The 18,466-nt window shown below is 41.6% G+C and overlaps 1 protein-coding gene across 8 annotated transcripts; it reads left to right on the top strand.

Annotated features, from left to right (window-relative positions):
* The first annotated feature begins 2,799 nt into the window (after positions 1–2,799).
* LOC1274630 (lethal(2) giant larvae protein) lies at positions 2,800–16,915 on the top strand. 8 transcript variants are annotated; one of them, XM_313781.6, is made up of 9 exons: positions 2,800–2,983; positions 4,160–4,280; positions 6,983–7,558; positions 11,576–13,424; positions 13,516–14,012; positions 14,094–14,566; positions 14,632–15,134; positions 15,201–15,309; positions 15,399–16,915. In XM_313781.6, the coding sequence occupies exons 3-9, from the start codon at positions 7,475–7,477 to the stop codon at positions 15,625–15,627; spliced, it is 3,744 nt and encodes a 1,247-aa protein (XP_313781.6). In that variant the 5' UTR covers positions 2,800–2,983; positions 4,160–4,280; positions 6,983–7,474; the 3' UTR covers positions 15,628–16,915. The 8 variants fall into 8 exon arrangements, with proteins under 8 accessions (XP_313781.6, XP_061497606.1, XP_061497607.1 ...); XM_061641623.1 differs by having other exon boundaries at positions 2,849–3,116; XM_061641618.1 differs by having other exon boundaries at positions 2,849–3,063.
* The last annotated feature ends 1,551 nt before the right edge of the window (positions 16,916–18,466 follow it).

An 18,466-nucleotide genomic window follows, 5' to 3' on the forward strand; every position in this document is an offset into this window, starting at 1 on the left:
CACACATTAATCTATGTTTTAATGTTAAATAAGAACTCGCAAAGTCCAAAATATATTTTTAAAGAATATTTAATCGAAAAAATGGGGTATATAAACTATTTGAACAAATTTAATAAATGTAAACAAAGCTTGAATCCTGGGACCTTACGTCAAGTGGTGAATTGTCAAAATGCACTGATATTTTTAAATCCACCTTGCCTCCTCATATTCCACCTTGACTCTCACCAAGGTTTATACCAAAGTCTATACAGAAAACGCAAAGTGAGTTGATATACCAGGTGGGCTTTTCCAGTGCAATTTGACGTCTAAAAACGAAAAAAGGAAAAAAAACTGGTTTGACAGTTATATGCATAACAAACTGGATGCTTTGATGATTTTTCTATGGACTCACTCACTAACTCTATCCAAAATTTTCACAATTTTACTCGATATTTGAGATCAATCGGTGGTCTGTTGTACAGGACCAAAGTATATATGCGCAGGCACTCTGATAACTTCCTTACTTTCAGTATAAGACCATATTTGGTTCGGTTGATAAATTGCTCCTTGCTTGCTGGCAGAAAGGATTCAATAATTGTTGCCTATGTATCAGATTTGGCGAAGGAAATGTTCTTTTTTGGAATCTATAGCCTTCAAATCTTCGTTTTAATCCAAGAACTGGCTGCCACGTAAGTTTTTTTGGCTTCTTTCTTCGTGCTACGCCTGAGTAAAACCACATACAATTTCTGCGAGATTTCGTTTAAACTTCAAGGCATACTAGATTTTGCTATGGAACAAACCGTCAAATTGTGTGTCGATGTATTGGTGAGAAAGAACACCATAAGCCTACCTGATATATACACTCACTTTGGACCGGACTCATGAAATGTGTTGCCATCCCTAGAATTTCATGTGAGCGCCGTACGTTCCCGCTACGATCGGATTCAATAATACCAGCCGTTATCTGTCAAAGCAAATATAAAAGTCGTTCGATAAAATCGCATCGGATCAGCGTTGCAATGGGCCTTACCACGTCTAGTAAAGGTCCTATCACATTGGAGAATTTGGAATGGAATTCGTACGTCAAACGGTATTTGACAACTATTACCTCGCCAGAAAAAAATATTGATACAGATCAATTTAGATTCTGTCAAAAAGAAGAATTTCACTGTCAAGGTGTAAAACGGAGTTTTTTTTCAGAAAGAAACTTATAAAGCAGATCTGAATGCGTATTTTTGAGACAACTCCTTGGTTATTAAATAATAATTTTAAATTAAAAAATATATTTTAAATAAAATTCCATTTTGTAATTCCGAGCGTGTTATTACACTAGCGAAGCGCTGCCCAAGCGCCACAGATTAAGCTTAAACGACTGGAAAATTGAATATCCATAGAAAAAAAATGAAAGCTCCACAGCTTCATTGGTTTGATCAATAGATGGCGTATTACAACTCATCATTATATTGCTATCCTTTTCTTGCAATGTGTTTCGACAAGTTTCTTCTTATCATTACCTATATAGCCTTCTAACTTTCTGAGCAAATATCTATATGAATGGTCGGTGGTCAAGATACGTGGGTATCAACACCGACGACCATTACTAAAATCTCACTTGCTTCAGTGCTGGTGGTGTCCATTGGAGTTTAGTATTTAAACAACAGTATCGCCGTTCTAGTTCTAGCGATGCATAACTTCAATGCGAAACCATACAACAGTACAGAGGAAATGAGAAAGCTCTCCTCCAAGCAATGAAGCTCAACTGGTTGGGATATCCCACCAACAGATAGCGCCAGCTTTTTTGCTATTTTTAGAATGCATGAGTCGTTTGCCGTCTGCTAAACGAAGTCTTTCTATATTCCGTTTAGGTAGAGTGCTTGAGTCGTTTAGAAGCCGTTTAATGGTCGTTTAGTGGATTTGTGGCACTTGGGTGTTGCTGTCAAACGTGCTCAACGACAGATTAATTCCAGAATTATTCCTGTACTGTAATAGGGCCTTAAAGGCTTTATTAGATGGAGAAAAATACTGTCATTCGATTTTGGAATCTATCCTTCAAACAGGGTTTGACAGATAGATGCCATTCGGAAAATCGGAATTCGGCATGCTCAATTCCGATTTGCTCGAGAGTAGATTTTTACTGTCAATGTCGGTAGACCGTATTGAATTTCTTAACCGCGCGGCTACATGAGGTGAAATACACAGCGAAATGAACTATTTGACAGGTGAAATATCTGACAGGTACAGCTAAAGGGTTGGCGGACACACAACATCCGCTTTCTAAATTCACTTAAAAATAATATATTCATAAGTAGAACATTCCCTAATTAGAAGAAATTATGAACTGTTGACTGAAAATTGACGAAGTACTCGATATTGAAGTTATTTAATGGATTTAATTACGATTTTGTGCACGTTATTTGTTTACATTGCACATCAGCTGGTTGCTGTGATGCTTTATCCGTCAGATATTTCGCCTGTCAAATAGTTCATTTCGCTGTATATTTCACCTCGTGTAGCCGCGCGGTAATAATGATGAATACAAACAACAAAAAAGGGAAACAGCGAATGATTCTTTCGGATAAAGCCAAAAAAATCAATAAATTAAATAATAAATGTGAAAGTTGACAGAACAATTCTTTTGTCTTATTAAACGTACGAGAGGCATTTTTGTCCCAAAGTCTAAATTTGACAGATAAATGGCAATCGAGAAATGACAGTATTTTCCTCCGTCTAATAAAGCCTTAAAAGGTTGATTATATGCACCTTGGGCTGATGCAAAGTAATTGAATTTTTGTACATTGGGAAGTTGCTACGAGTCAGATAGCCAATTCCTATTATCCGTGGCGTTGATGCATCGATGAAGTCGCACGGATAAATGAGAATTCATTCTTTGTATCGCTTCCGAAGAGTGGCTTACCCGAGCGGGGCATCTTTCCAACCAAAATAATTTAGAGTCCCGTACAGTCTTTACGTTACCTCTGCATTAGATGGTTCATGGATTATTACGGTATTGTTTTTTCTTCTTCTAAATGTTGAACAACCTTTGATTAAGTGTTGAGGAATTGGTGTAACATTGATTGAAGTTTGGTTAGTGTTCCTGTTTCGCTTCATTTAATGTCATTTCCTTTGCATTGAACGTGGTGCGTATGTAGCAGTGAGGTGAGCAGTATGACAATTTTGTGCCGACCGGTGCGTTTGCAAAGTGGCTTGTACTGATTGGATACAATGCTCAAAAGTGACTCAAACCAAGAAACCTTATATTGTGTATGATCTCTGGTATACACGCAACTGAACAACGGAAGCCTCAGTGGACGGTCAGTTTGGGTACGCGCTATAACTTTACAAATGTTATATATTGACAGTGAAACTATTTGATAGAAATTTCAGAATTTTGATTCTACATTCCATCGAAGTGCGTAAGTCGGCTGTTCGTGGTATGTGCGTTGTGTCTGTGTCTGTGTGCTATACGTTAATGTCTGTGACTTAGTACGCTGTATTTCGTGCCCCGGTGACTAACGCCAAGATCCGATTATATCACCCCTCCGGATTCTATTACTCCCATCACCACTTGGGTGGAGTCTCTAGTGATCTTCTCCACCAAAGAGAAGCCGGCCTGCTGTGGAGTGGAGTCACCACCAGCAGAACGAACCCGATCAAAGCAACGATGTGAAGTGGAAAAACCGGGTGCGTCCAATGGTTTCTTACCACTTTCTCGGATGTGGTGGGGAAGTATTCTGCACTTACGAGTGCGTTCGGGTTCGGTAAACCTTCAGCAACAAGCGTGTGTGGCTTCCAATGTATGTGTATACGTGTTCATGTGTGTTAATGCGCGTGTGTGTGTTTGTGTGTAAGCCTTGCATGCAAACGCATTGAACGAAAGAGGTGTTTTCTATAGCACGTTTTCCGGTGGCCCTGCCGGCGGATGTGTTGTGTTGAATGTTTATAGTCTTTCGGGTGCGTTTGCATAGCGTTTGAGGCCTCAGAACGTTCCGTGCCGGAAACTATAAACCGTGACTGGAAAGAAATGATCGTACACCTGCAATCCGCAGGGAGAGTGGGCAAGAAATGCTTAGTTTTTCTTTTCCGCTCTTGCAGATAGAAGTAACGCCGAATATAAGTGCAACGTTGGTTTTACCGTCGTGTTTTTCCCATGTGTTTATTGGTTCTTTTTACTATTTTGCAGGTCCGTGTTGATTGTTAGAAACTGTGCCTTGTGAAACGAACGATGCAAAAAGATCAATGAATTGATGGCCTTATTGTAGCGACGCTAATTAAACAGACTGGCGTTTATTTGCATGCTGTAGGTAAGCTGAATGTGTCTCTGTTTGTCTGTGTGTGTGTGTTCGTGTGTGTTGTATTTTTGTGCGCGTTTAAGAAACACCTGTTGCTTTGATGTATCAGCTAAATGAACTTCATAAGTTCACCTTAAGTTCAACAAATACATCAGAAAGTAGTTGACAGCTGCTCAATTAAAGTGAAATATTTTCCTCATAGACATACTGCACCGCCTCCCAAACGCATTTTTTGTATAACTTTTATTTCGATGGACGCATATCTCCTTTTAACGTCAACTAACGTTTATTGTCAACTATGGTGAAACGAAATTTGTGATAGCGATAAGATAAAAGTTTATGTTTCAACAAACATTCTCTACAACATCGTTAATGTTCCCGTAAAAAGTTTTGAAACTGATATTCTTATGCACGTTGAGGGAAAAGCGTGCATGTAAAAGAGCGTAATGAGCATTATTATCACCAGTTTAAAACAATAGTGTAACGCTATTGGTTATCATCCCAAAACTGAACACAGAAGTTGTTTCATTATTCCCCTCCTCGTTGCAATTTTCGAGGCTTTTCGAATTCGAATGCACTTGAAATGGATACCTCCAAGTGCACTTTTATGGCTTGAGCTGAATCAGTTTCGTTCAAAAGCTAGAGTGGCGATTTTTTCAGCTAGAGCCGGTTTGTGAAGTATTTACCACGCTCATCAACATCAAAATCGAAAACGTTTTTATATCGACTTTCGATCAACTTTCAACCATTATTGAAAGACTTTTTAGCTCGATTTGATTCGATTAGCTACTAATTTAATTTGTAAATTATAATACAACGACCTGGGAAGGAATGTAATATTACATTGTTGTCATTTGGCTGGTAGCCGAGCTATTAGCCACTAAAAGATTGAACACTGACAGTTTCTAAAATATTGGACTGCCCTTGGCTGCGGCTTAAATATGCAACACAGTGCAAAACCCTTTTTCCTGGTCCGATTATGTGTAATGTTGTATCAGGATCTAGTGCACGAAGGCACGATTTAATGCTGTGAAGTTCCGCCTCGATTTCACTCACTTTAAGAAGATGATACCATAAGCTGGGATGCTTAATATCCGACTTAATTCCCTTCAGTTTTTCTGTAAATTTTTCTAGTCTTCATGTTGTGCACTGACAAACGAACTGCACATATCTGCGATAGTCTACTCGTTCCGCATGCTTCCATTCCAATTCGTTCGTTCCGTTCGCCACTTGTTGATGATGATGATGGCGTGGCGTGTCATTCGTCGAGAATGATGTCATACCTTTCTTCGTACCAAATTACTTGTGAACTCCTCCACCATCGCACCTTCTCCCAGGTTGCTAGTTCATTCCCGCATTTCCTCCTCTGCCTCACCGATGCCCAGCCGATCTCTAAGCAAGGTGACAACGTTAATTTTTCTCCACGTGCAGCAGATTAATTTCGTTCAAGCTCCTTATATTACTTCTTTTCCAGCGACCTTTTCAATTCAGACGTGCCTTTCGAATGAGAGAACAAAAGTTATAATTTCTTCCCTTCACTTGATTGAGTTTTGTTGGTTTCCTTTTTTTGTACATTTAAATGAACCACACATTTCGGCGGCGCTTTTATCACATTTTTCGTGTCGTTCTTGTTTGCAGAATACAAAAAAAAAAAACATTTTAAAAATAGAAAACAAACCAAGAATGATGCGGGGTACCTCATCTTAGAAGAAACGTGGGTAACGAAATGCGGCAAGTGAGCCGTAGGGTGTATCAAATGGGTGTTGCTGTGGCTGACTTGGAAGCGTTGTGTTTGTTAAGAGCAGTCGGCATTTTGGTTTTCCCTTCCACAACAACTCATTCGTGCGCTCGCAAAGAAGGAAGTGTTTATTTTCTAAACAAATTATGTACCGCAATTGTATATCAGATCATCAATTCATGGAGTCACATTGGTATAGCGTGGTGGAAGTGGGTGGGTATCGTAAGAAGAGATGAGTGCATTTGGACGGCGGGGGTTTCTTCAAATACCGCTAAAGAAAATGACCGTCGATGGGGATAGATAGATGGATTGAACGGAAGAATGTTTGGGTAGATGGATGTAGAAGGATGGACGGATGAATGGGTTGAATAACCGGTTTTTCGGATATCGAAGTGATTTCCTAGTAAAATGAGTCTGAATTTGATACTTCGATAGCCCATGGTCGATGCAAATGGTACTTGCGGAAGAGTTGAAGTTTTTGACCTCTCTGGGGCCTATCTTTCGAACATTAGTTGTAATTGTTGACAAGAATTGAACCCAATAGTAATATTCGCAAATCTTAAATCTACAGTTAATAAACCGGTTTCACGGGCGGATCGCACTTTTGGCCTGTGCATGAATACCTCAAGATCAACTTCAATTCGATATTATTGTTTGATATTGAATTAACTAAAAGTTTGTGTTACTTAGAATACTAATCATAAGAAATGTTATCAATTATACAAATACAGTTCTAGCTGGGATTGAAGTGTGTCCATAGTTTAATATATTTTGGGTTTTAACCGATGAACATCGTAACCGTGTATGTTGGAATCATTAACGTTTCGAATTAATCCACCAATCAAAATTTACACATCCATCATTATTATATAGATGACAGGTAGAATGACCGAATGTCATTGATGAATCATGTAGTGTCTCCGATTCCAAACTAAGTTGGATTCAAATGTTTGTTTGATGTTTTTATCTATTTCAGGGAACACCTATAGCAATTACCTAGGTTTCAATCGAGCTGGCAGATACACCAACGAAACAACGAATTCTTCAAAGCCCACCGTGTGCCTTTTCATCTTTTTACTCTAAAAGTACAATTTGAATGCAGAGAGAACTGCAAAACAAAAAAATAACATAAAACTTACAAACAAAATACAGAACCAACGAGCACACCAACGAAACTATTGACCGAGTAGATGAATTACTCCTTTTTTCGACTGTCCTGGTCGTGTAATGTGAAAAAGGAGTACAGATAGAAAAAAGAAAAGAAAAACTGCTTTGCTAAACCGACGGAAAGTGAGCTGCTCATCGAAGAAAGATTCAAGCTCTAGTCGGACGTGATCATCGAAAGAGGGGCGAAAACTAGAAAAGACCGTAGCGGTTGCTAACACTTTTGTGAAGCGGTAAGAGCTGAGCATCATCATAGATTAACCATTCTGTTCATCGCAATCCGTAAAACAACCGTGGAAGAACAATGCTGAAGTTTATACGTGGAAAAGGCCAACAACCTTCGACGGAACGGCAGAAACTGCAGAAGGAACTGTTTGCATTTCGTCGGGTAAGTAGAATTTCGTGCTTCAATGCCGCTTCTGTTGTTCATGCAGCCTCGCGTGTCGCCTTACATTAGCTACAAGAAGTTACAAGACTTTAACTTTTTTCTATATCATTAGTTGATATGTTGCTCTGTTTATAGTTAAACTCCCAAACATAGAGAATAGTACATTATTGTATGTTTTACATTATGAGTAACTATCTATGGTCATAAAGCTATTTACACAAAAATGCTGTGGGAAACCGGTTAACTATATCTTAGTATCACTCATCTTAAATATTGTATTGTATCTTAAAACAAATAAACAATAAAAAAAATCTAACGTGATAGTAGAATCCCACAACATTATACTTGGGCTATGGTATGGCAAAACGCTGGCTGCTGAGTGCTGAGAACTATGTTTAATTCGCACTGAGTAATGAGTTTCAGCTCAACAGATGAATGAAAAACTTAAACTTACACAAATTGCGTGAATCATGAGAATGATCTACTCCTAACGCAGCTATGCATATGCAAATGCAATTTTATGTTTTTACTGCTTGTGCTCACATTGCACAAAATAACAGCTTTGCTTTGCTTTTCATACGCTGAGTCTGATAAACACTTGCGATATCTCATGGAAGCTTATGGCGGTGGCCTTGAAATGTTTTTGAATTGTTTATTGTGTAACGTTTGTTTCAAAGTATGCACGACGTGTGTGAAAGTGAATGAATTGTACATTGTACGGCGGTTCTTGTTTCCCCCATTTGTATGTGCTGACTACGAATGGGAAAATCTATTTCAAACGTATTATCAAATCGTATTATTGAATCTGTACACAAAATTAGACAAAAAAGTAAAAGAAAAGTCCATTACATATTGAAGCATAATTTTACACAAAAATGAACATCTAAACTCGATCTGGAGTTAGTGCTTTTCGGGGTTCGGTTTCAATGTGTTTGGTGCAACCACCACCTACACGATCGATGGCCGATATTAAAATACTTTTGTCCTGTCCTGTTCGTTCGCCTACGCGTAACTACCATCTGGAAAGATTGGAAATACGGCCTCCTCGATCCATGCAAAGAGAAGATGAACAACAAGAATGAAACACTGTCCACTTTCTATCCTTCTTTCATGGGATTGAACCTGAAATATGGAACGAACCGCGAAATCACGCCTGTTGTGTGAGTTGTGTTGGCGTCTTCGTTTGCGTTTTGAACGCTGGAAACTTAACCAAGCAAAGGGAAAAGTAAACTAACGGTTTTTAGTGCTACCTTCTTCCTCCATCCTCCGTGTTGGTTGTTGTCGCACGCGAATGAAGCGCTTTGACTGAAGCGCTTTAAAGTTTTGTTAAATTACCTTTCAAGAAGATGACGACTGTGTGTGTGTGTGTATCAGAGAAAGACGAAATGGTCTCTATCTTTCCCTCCTGCACTATGATCTTAGATAAGTCTCTAGCAGCCAAAGGTAGAAAGGTCACCAGAACGAGTTTGCGACGAAAGGCGAAGAAAATCAGGAAATCTTTCTATTTTTTTACAGGCGAAGCCAAGAAAAGAAATGGTTTCTTCGTACCAGCTCAGAAAGAGAGACAGAACTCGTGGATTAAAAAACGATCTGCTGGCCGTGTACAACATTCGTAGTACCGGCTCCGTGCAGATAGACTGCTGGACTACTGGACCATAATTGCGCCATTAAGCCATTGAATGTCACGACTATTTTGCCGTGAGCTTGGTGTGTGCAACTCATTCTCTCCGTTTAGTTTGAGGTAAATCGAAAAACAGCGAAGATGCTCTGGAGAGAGGTGCATGCACTACTTTAAGCCGATGGTGTAAAATCCCGTTAGTTGCTTGCTTAGCTGCAATACGAACGAAGCAACGAAACCACTTCACCTCGTTCTGGCGAGAATATCGGAGGTTTCCGCCTTGCTGGCTAGAGCCACACCTTGGTAGACGAACGATCTTGTGTCGCAAAGAAAAGGGAAAGAAAATCACCATCTTTTTACACGGCACGGAAAACTAGTCCACTTTTTGATACCTGGTGCCTCCTCAAGTGGAGAACGGGGGAGGTTTATTTGTTGTGTTAGGGTGTGTTCTATTCGTGTTGATGGTACCGATCGATAAAGAAGGGTTACTCTCGGTGTCGCAAAAAAAGCAATGCGAAACCAAATACTTTGCTTATTGATGTGTTAGCTTTTAGCTGCACAAAAAACGGTACCCTTTAATTGAAGTAGAAGGGTCTTTCTTAAACTGTGTGACTTTATGCAGGGGGAGATAACATTTGGGAAAGCAAAAAAAAATGTACCCTTTTCGAACGGGCGGTTAACCGGCGAAGTTACTGTTTGGTGATATCATGCTTAACCTCGTTCTTCCACTTGAGGTTATTTATTTAAGATAAGAGCCAGGAACAAGTCAACGAACACCGCGCAAGGTGCACCACGCTTCCTCGATCGTTTGTTATCAAAATTTTCAATTCACTCGCGATGTTTGACAATGTCTCTTGAACTGAATGAAATTTTGTGAATTTCAACCAAAGAAATCATACACTCAAGAAAGTAGTTTGCTGTCACATTTGTTCTGTTGATTTCTTTTTGTAATTATTTATTGTTTTTTATTCATTATTCATTCTTGCCATTTTTTCTGGTGTTTTTTTCTATGAAGTAGCAAAAGACACATGATTGGCAATTGGCCTCTCTCACTTCTGTCCTTTTATCCCGAGCCATATTCGGTTCTTGTACCGAAAATCGATGATGGTGGACAAATGGAAACGATTGCAACATAATCGGTTGCTTATCACTGGTTCGGTATCGTGTCATGAAACGCGAATGCTATCATCAACAAAAGGTTTTAAATCATGGTCGCTTTTTTGCTTTGAGCAAGGTACGCTTAATCATCAGTTCCTGTTTCGCGGTGCAACCAGACCGCGGGCTTGTAGATCCAGCAGACTCCCCTGATTTTCAACAACCGCCAAGCGTACCCTGTCCACCAACGGTCGGTCATATTAGATCCGTTGTTGTCCGTTATCTCTGTCCGATTCACCTGTTTCACTGCGTGTTTGCATAGCGATAAATCCCGCACCCTATTTTTTATCGGTGGATTTCATACGTATACCTCAACATACGTTTCCATCACAACATCAGCACACTTCTGTGAGGGTTGGTTTTCTGGTTATCGATACTTTTGTGTACACTAACGTATAGTCTAGCACGCTCTTAAGAGGGGTGCACAAGAAGCAAGAAAAAGGTCGCCCAGGAAAGGAAGATATGAGCCCTGATCCCCGATGGTGATAAAGAAAAACAAGAAATGTCTCTTGGTTTACAGATAAGATTTTCAGGTGTTGCTGGTGACGGTGTTGACCGTGAAGGAATCGAAAGTATTGGCAAATTTCAGAGGCAAATTACCTCTTAATGATATTTAACTGTATTCTTGCGATTGCAATAATTAGCAGAACAACACATACATACTACATATAAAACGTTGTTTAAGGCCGGCCTGGCATGGTAGATCGTTGGGCCAAGAAGAATTGTTTTTAAAATTAATTGTAATATTTATAAACGAATATATGTGTAATTTTGTTTTCTTGCGAATCTGTTTAAGCAGGTTAAGCAAGAATATTTATGTGGTCCCCTGTCTTCTCTCTTATTTTGGTTTTACTGTTATACTGTTATACTGATGTTATACTGTTGTCTAGTACTAAAATTTCTACTAAGTACTAGCTGAAGTTTCGTTGTGCTACTGTTGATGTTTATTAAGATTATGAATAGAAGCACCTATAAACTTAGTAGCTGGCACTTAACCATATAGTTTAGCAGATTGTGAATCTCAACCCAGTAAACTAGACTCCGTTACTAACCCGGGGTATAAAAACTCAAAGAGAAATAGAGATTAACCATACATAATTCACTTTATTAATATTGAACAAACATATATTTTGCTATGTTTAACCAATCCATTGAGGTTCCTTTAATGTTATCAACAACAATTTGGTCTGAAATGTTAGCTGTTATCCATATAACATCGTTGAATTGAAATTATCTCTTTTTAGACGGCTCAACATGGCTTCCCGCACAAACCTTCCGCATTGGCGTACGATCCAAAAAGCAAGCTGATGGCCATCGGCACCAATAGTGGTGTCATTAAAGTGTTCGGCCGTCCGGGCGTTGAATTCTATGGCCAGCATACTTCACCCAGCAACAACCCGGCCGATTTAATTGTGCAGATGCTGGAATGGATCCCGGGTACGGGCCGGCTGCTGTCGTTAACCGCCTCCAACCAGCTGGTTCTGTGGGAACCGGCTGGCACGTTACTAGTTGCGATCAAAAACTTGGCATTTGATGGCAAGCTCAAGAAGATTTCCTCGCTCTGCTGCTCTTATATGAAGGATACGGTGTGGATCGGTACCGAAGGTGGAAACGTATATCAATTCGACGTGCGCAATTTCAGCGTGAAAGAATCCGTCATCTATCACGACGTGGTACTGGAACAACTACCCACGTCCTACCGATTGAACCCAGGTGCGATAGAGTCGGTAAAGCAGTTGCCCAACAATCATAATCTGCTGTTGATTGCGTACAATCGTGGCCTTGCTGTGCTGTGGGACCTTGAGACTGCCAGCGTCAAGCAGTCATTCATATCGCCTGGCCATGGGCAAAGTGTGGGACTGTTCATCGCTCAGGACGCGACGCAGTTTACATGGTATCATGCGGATGGATCGTTCGCTACCTGGGACTTGGACAGTCCGATACCACCGGAGAATCAGAAGTACGTCCCGTACGGTCCAGATCCTTGCAAGGCAATCGATCGATTGATTCGCGGACACCGTGGGCGTTGTGAGCTGGTCGTCTTTTCCGGCGGCATGCCCCGGTCGGCATATGGCGAACATCAATGCGTGTCGGTACACTGCAAAGACGGCACCAAAGTGGCTTTCGATTTTACATCGAAAGTAATCGATTTCTTTGTAACGTTCAATGACGTCCGGCCGGAACAGGCGGAAGTGTTGGTAGTTTTGCTGGAAGAGGAGTTGGTTGCGTACGATTTGACAGACGAAACACTGCCGCAAATTAACGCGCCGTATTTACACTCACTGCACGCTTCTGCCGTGACCTGTAATCATCTGGTATCGCAAGTTTCGCCGGAAGTGTACGCCAAGATTAAGTATGCTGGAGAGCAGCAGATGGCCGAGTATAGTTGCAAAGTTTGGCCCATTTCCGGTGGCATTGTACCCAACGAATCCGTGGATGACGAAGAGCAGCCGATGGAACGGGACGTGCTGATTACCGGACATGAAGATGGGTCGGTGAAATTTTGGGACTGCTCAGACGTTTGCCTGACTCCGCTGTTGCACGTCAAAACGGCTCCACTCTTCAACAACAGTGACGATTTCGAGAGCAATCTAAACGCATCAACTGAACAGCTGGACGATGGCGAACCGCCGTTCCGAAAGGCGGGCCAGTTCGATCCTTACTCGGATGATCCACGATTGGCGGTAAAGAAGGTGCAGCTGTGTCCGCAGACGGGTACACTAGTTATAGCTGGCACAGCTGGTAACGTGGTAATGGCCAACTTTGAAGCATCGCCTCAAGTGGCTGAAGAAACACAGTCAAATGGACCATTGAAAATGACCACCATGAATCTGGTGAGCGATCGTGACGGATTCGTCTGGAAGGGCCACGACCAGCTGAAGGTAAAACGCCAACTGCTGGAAGAAAATTCTCCCATCATCGAGGGGGTCAACTTTCTGGGCGTACTGCAAGTATTGCCGCCCGCCGCTATTACATGCATTGCTATGCAGAGTAAATGGTCTCTGGTTGCTGCCGGAACAGCTCACGGACTCGTTTTGTTTGATTATCAAAACCAAGCTCCTGTGCTGCACAAGTGTACTCTTAATCCAAACGGTAAGTGCAAAAACAAACCCATTGCCCAAATTTTGCTTTCGAATGTATGTATATTTGATTTCTGTATATATTTTTTCGGCTCTAATAATAGATCTCACTGGCGCCGGGGAAACACTGTCTCGTCGGAAATCTTTCAAAAAGACATTGCGTGAATCTTTTCGGCGGCTTCGTAAGGGTCGTTCGACGAGAAACAATCCAAACGCTGGAGGTGCCGGAGCTGGCGGTCAACATCAGCAATCTGCAGCTGAAACGCGTCCAGTGGAACGTCAGATCGAGGCCCGTCCCGTCGACGACGGAATGGGTTCGATGGTGCGATGTTTAACTTTCGCACAAACGTTTATTACCAACCAGAATGTGTACATTCCGACACTTTGGTCTGGCACAAATTCCAGCACCGTATCGGTGTTTGTGTTAAATCTTCCGCCAAAACAGTCCGCTGCAACAGCAGCTGCGGGTGAGAATGGTGCGGATGAGTCGGCACAAACTGCGACCGCCACATCGCGAGGACCTCCAGTAACGGGAAAGCTGGGAAAGGAGATTCAAATGAAGCATCGTGCACCGATCATTGGAATTGCAGTGGTTGACAGTGTAAGTATTAATGGATAATGGCTTAGGTTTCGATACCTTTATTGAACTGTGGATTGTTTCCTCGTTTATTCTTTATTGCAGAATGGAGTTCCATTGGAGTTCCAGAACGTACCCGGACCGGCGCCGCATCGTGTGCTAATCGCATCCGAGGAGCAGTTCAAAATCTTTTCGCTACCGCAACTGAAACCTGTCAACAAGTACAAGCTGACCGCACACGAAGGAGCTCGTGTGCGACGCATAGCTTTTGCTACGTTTATGTGCACTGTGCCGACTTCTTCTTTAGTCAATTCTAGCCCGCCAAAGGCTCTGGTCAAACCGGCATCACCTGCTGCACCTGCTCAACAGGCTGCAGATCCTCCGACGACTGCTGCCGACAACAATACATCAACCACAGCAGTGAACGACAACAATACGTCGATTGTAGGTTCTGACGTGACAACGCATTACGAAATAAGTTTGCTTTGTCTCACCAATTTGGGCGACTGTCTCGTACTGACTGTTCCTGAGCTTCGTCGGCAGCTTAATTCGGCGGCAGTGCGTCGTGAAGATATCAAGTATGTCCAAAGCAAGCACAGTTCATTATTCCCTTTGCAAAACTCACACACGTTACATGTTACAGCGGAATATCATCGCTCTGCTTCACAAGCCACGGCGAGGCATTGTACATGATGTCATCCTCAGAGGTGCAGCGGATCAGTCTGTCAGCTACGAAAATAGTTGCACCGAATGGTATGATCGATGTTGAGGATTGGTCCGCCCCGATTGATGGTGCTTCAACCGAAGAAGACAACGAGCAGCAAGACCAGCAGGCGCAAGAAACCATGCAGGCCGAGGCTGCTTTGCAGCAAGAGCCTGATGATAACGCGTCCGGGTCCGTGGCTGCGGCTAAAAGTGAACAATCAGTTTCACGCGAAAAGGTCTCCGGAAGCGCGACATTGCTCACAAATGGCGCATCCAATCCGAGATTGAGCAACGGTGTCGCTAGTGGTGACGAAGCTTCGCCGAACAAGGCTAACGAAACGATTACCAGCTCGATCGGCGACATCACGATTGATTCCGTGCGAGATCATCTGAATTCCACAACAACGACACTTTGTTCCACCACGACCGAGGAAATTGTCGGTATGTTTATGCATACTGGTGTTTGGTTTTGTTTCGAAAGTTAAAGTAAATTCTGTTTTCTTCTAGGTCGACTGTCCGTCTTAAGCACCCACACGACTCAATCATCATCAACGGCCAAGAACAGTGAAATACTGAGCATGAATTCATCGAACATCGGCAGCCTGAAGGGAATCGGGTAAGAAATGTTCAGTTATTAATGTTGTTTCCACTAAAAAAAAATAAAGAACTACCCAACTAATTCCGTTCGCTTAACCTGTTCAATAGCGAAACAACGGAGAAAACGTCGAATTCGGCAATCATCAAATCGATTATCACCACCGTAAAGCATGGCTCGAACGCGACCAATGGCGAGGCAAAGGAATCCAACAAAACATCAACAATCACAACTACCACAACAAGTACGTCCGTCAACGGCAACGATTCAGTACCACCGCCACTTCCGACGACAGCACCGCCTCTCATAACGGTGGTCAGAAAAGAGAGTCAATTCTAACAGCTCTCGAAACTTAAACGCGCAATTCTTTCCCTCCATCCTCTCACCCGGTTGTTAGTGAAAGTACTATGACGAATGGCTTACGTTATTTCACGAATAAGCAGAGACATGTTTTTTGTTGTGTACTAATGTAATAGTATTGCGAAGGGGCTGTTATAAGAGCTGAGCGCTTTGAGTAGCTACACTCGACACACAAAGTATTAGATAACTACTTATCATGTGTAACAAAACCGATGACAGGTTTGCTTTAAACGGAAGACACTAAGCAGCAGCAGATCGCGTGAGAATATGGACGAAATCACAGAAGAAGAAGAAGATGTCACCAACTTTGCCTTTCCGCGCATTGTGGATCATACGACAGCAAAACAAAAGAATCAACTTAAGCAGAAGGTAACCACGTGTCTAATAGCCCGATTGAACTTTGTAATTGATAGCCATAGAAATACGATCCTTTGCTTAAGGCCTAATGTGTGTACGGATAGAAAACTCCGAAGCATTTTTTTAGAGTTTACATTCAAGATAAGTTTTAACATCGTCGAACGTGTATTTTCGCGTGTACACACGGTATGTATAACCGTTCAGAACATATATGAGCCAATCGATCATTTTAGATCCAATGTCTTAAAAATTGTTGAAGTTGATGAGAATTTCCAAATGCATATGCACAAGAATACTTCAACTAATTTGACCTTGCTGGAGAAAAGGAACCGGCAACTTTATGATTTTTAATGTCCTTTTTGGAGTATATATGAAGAAAGAATGTGGAGCGAAGAACGCCTTAGTAAAAGTGGAAGTAAATGATAGATTTCTTAACAATAATAATAATAATAATGAAGATATCTTATACTTTTTCTTAGTGGTAACGTTCCATCATGCCAACCTGTTGATACCGACACATAACGGATTTTTTACAACCGTTGTATTTTTCGACAACGTTTCTTCCCAACGGTATAAATTACTGCACACACACACACGTGTTCCGTCTTCGGTTCAATACGATTGATGTTATTGTTGCATACGAAGTAAAACAATCTATTCGGAATAGAGCACTATTAAATGCATATGTGGTATGGATAAAAACAATATTTTTTTTACTACGTCTGTTAAATTGCTAGCGAAAGAAGAGAGAACGCAGCATTTTAAATCTTGCAGTTGGTTAAATATTCTATTTTAAACAAAACAAAAATTATATGAATGATTGAATTATATATATGTATCTTTTTTTAGTTTTAAGCCAACCAGTACATTTACGAAAAGAATAACATTTGTCTATTTAACCGCACAGAGAGATGCGAAGTATTTGATGGGTAATTTGAGTGTGAATGTTCGCTGCGTGACTTCCGAAAATTATCAGCGATATCCGCGCAAGGTAAGTGTTATTTAAGAGACGTTGTTTTCTTTTTGGCTCTTTGCCGGCACGACCTGCATGCTAATGTCGCCCTATATCCTGTCTTGAATTCATCCTGTAGTCGATTCCCGAATTGATTCTTTATTCATTTTATATCCTGTCTTGAATTCATCCTGTAGTCGATTCCCGAATTGATTCTTTATTCAAATTCAGTGTGACCACTCAACCGGGAAATAGCCAAGAATTTTATTCATCCGGGGAAACCCGGGAATTTCCTCTAAAAATCTCTTTATCGGTCACAATGTACTAAGCGCATTTTCAAAAACCTGTATTTTTTGTTTGTATATTATGTATTATCAATCTACCACGGGCCATCGCCAAACAATATCGATAGGTGAATTCTGGGACGACTTCAAAAGTGCGTTCACCTATCTGTACGTCACGCCTACGTAGGTTTGGATTAGTGATGGATCATCGGAATCGCACTCACGGCTCGGAATCGCTTCCGAGCATTGCTACTCCGGCGTTAAAGTCGATTCTGCTCGGATCTGTCGGAACTGTTGGAGCCGACGGAGCCGGTTGGAGCCGTCGGAGTCGTTCGAATCTCACAGGGGTCCGAGACAAGGTGACGAATTCTCCTATCTGCTCTTCAGCATCGCTCTGGAAGGTGTCATGCGAAGCGCGGAGCTAGACGACGACATCTGTGGCACGTTCCTCTACCTGTCTTTCCAACTTATTGGCTTCTTGGATGACATTGACATCATCGGTAGGACAACAGCGAAGGTGTGTGAGGCGTACACCCGACCCAAACGCGAAGCAACAAGAATTGGATTGAGAATCAATACGACGAAGACGAAGTGCCGGAGGTTCAGCCCTGTTATAGGGTCGTGCAACTGGGAGGCAGTGTATTAGTTGACGTCGACAATCTCTAGGTAGTAAAGGAGTTCTGCTATCTTGAGACGGTCGTCACTTCGGACATCGACATCAGCAAGGAATCGTGTATGATATGGGCTTCTCCGACTGCTGAGATCCAGAAGACTTCGAGACCGCACGAAATGTAGGATATACAGGTTATCTCCGATATACGCTATTAATGCGCACCGGAGACAATAGCGTATCTCGAATATTAGGGTAAGTCGAATTTCGAGGCTCTCAGTCAAATTACACATATTTTTTGTATAATTTTGCTTAAAGTTGTAGTGCCACTAAATTAGTTATTTGATTTGATTTCAACTGAAGATTGAATTTTCTAGCTACTGGTAATGGTTTTTGAAAATCGACCAAAAGGGAATTAATTTGTATTTGACATTTGATGTGTCTAATCAGTACAATTCGCTCAAATTAAGAAATATCGAGTATGGCGTATATCGGGGAATACCTGCATACCTGATTGATTCACCTGGTGGTCCTCTATGTACACGAGTCTTCGAACCATCTTTGGCGGTGTGTTCGAACATGGAGCTTGCTGAACAGTACGGCGAACCGTGCATC

The sequence above is a fragment of the Anopheles gambiae genome, chromosome 2 (genome assembly GCF_943734735.2).
Source record: "Anopheles gambiae chromosome 2, idAnoGambNW_F1_1, whole genome shotgun sequence".
Taxonomy (NCBI): Eukaryota; Metazoa; Arthropoda; class Insecta; order Diptera; family Culicidae; genus Anopheles; species Anopheles gambiae.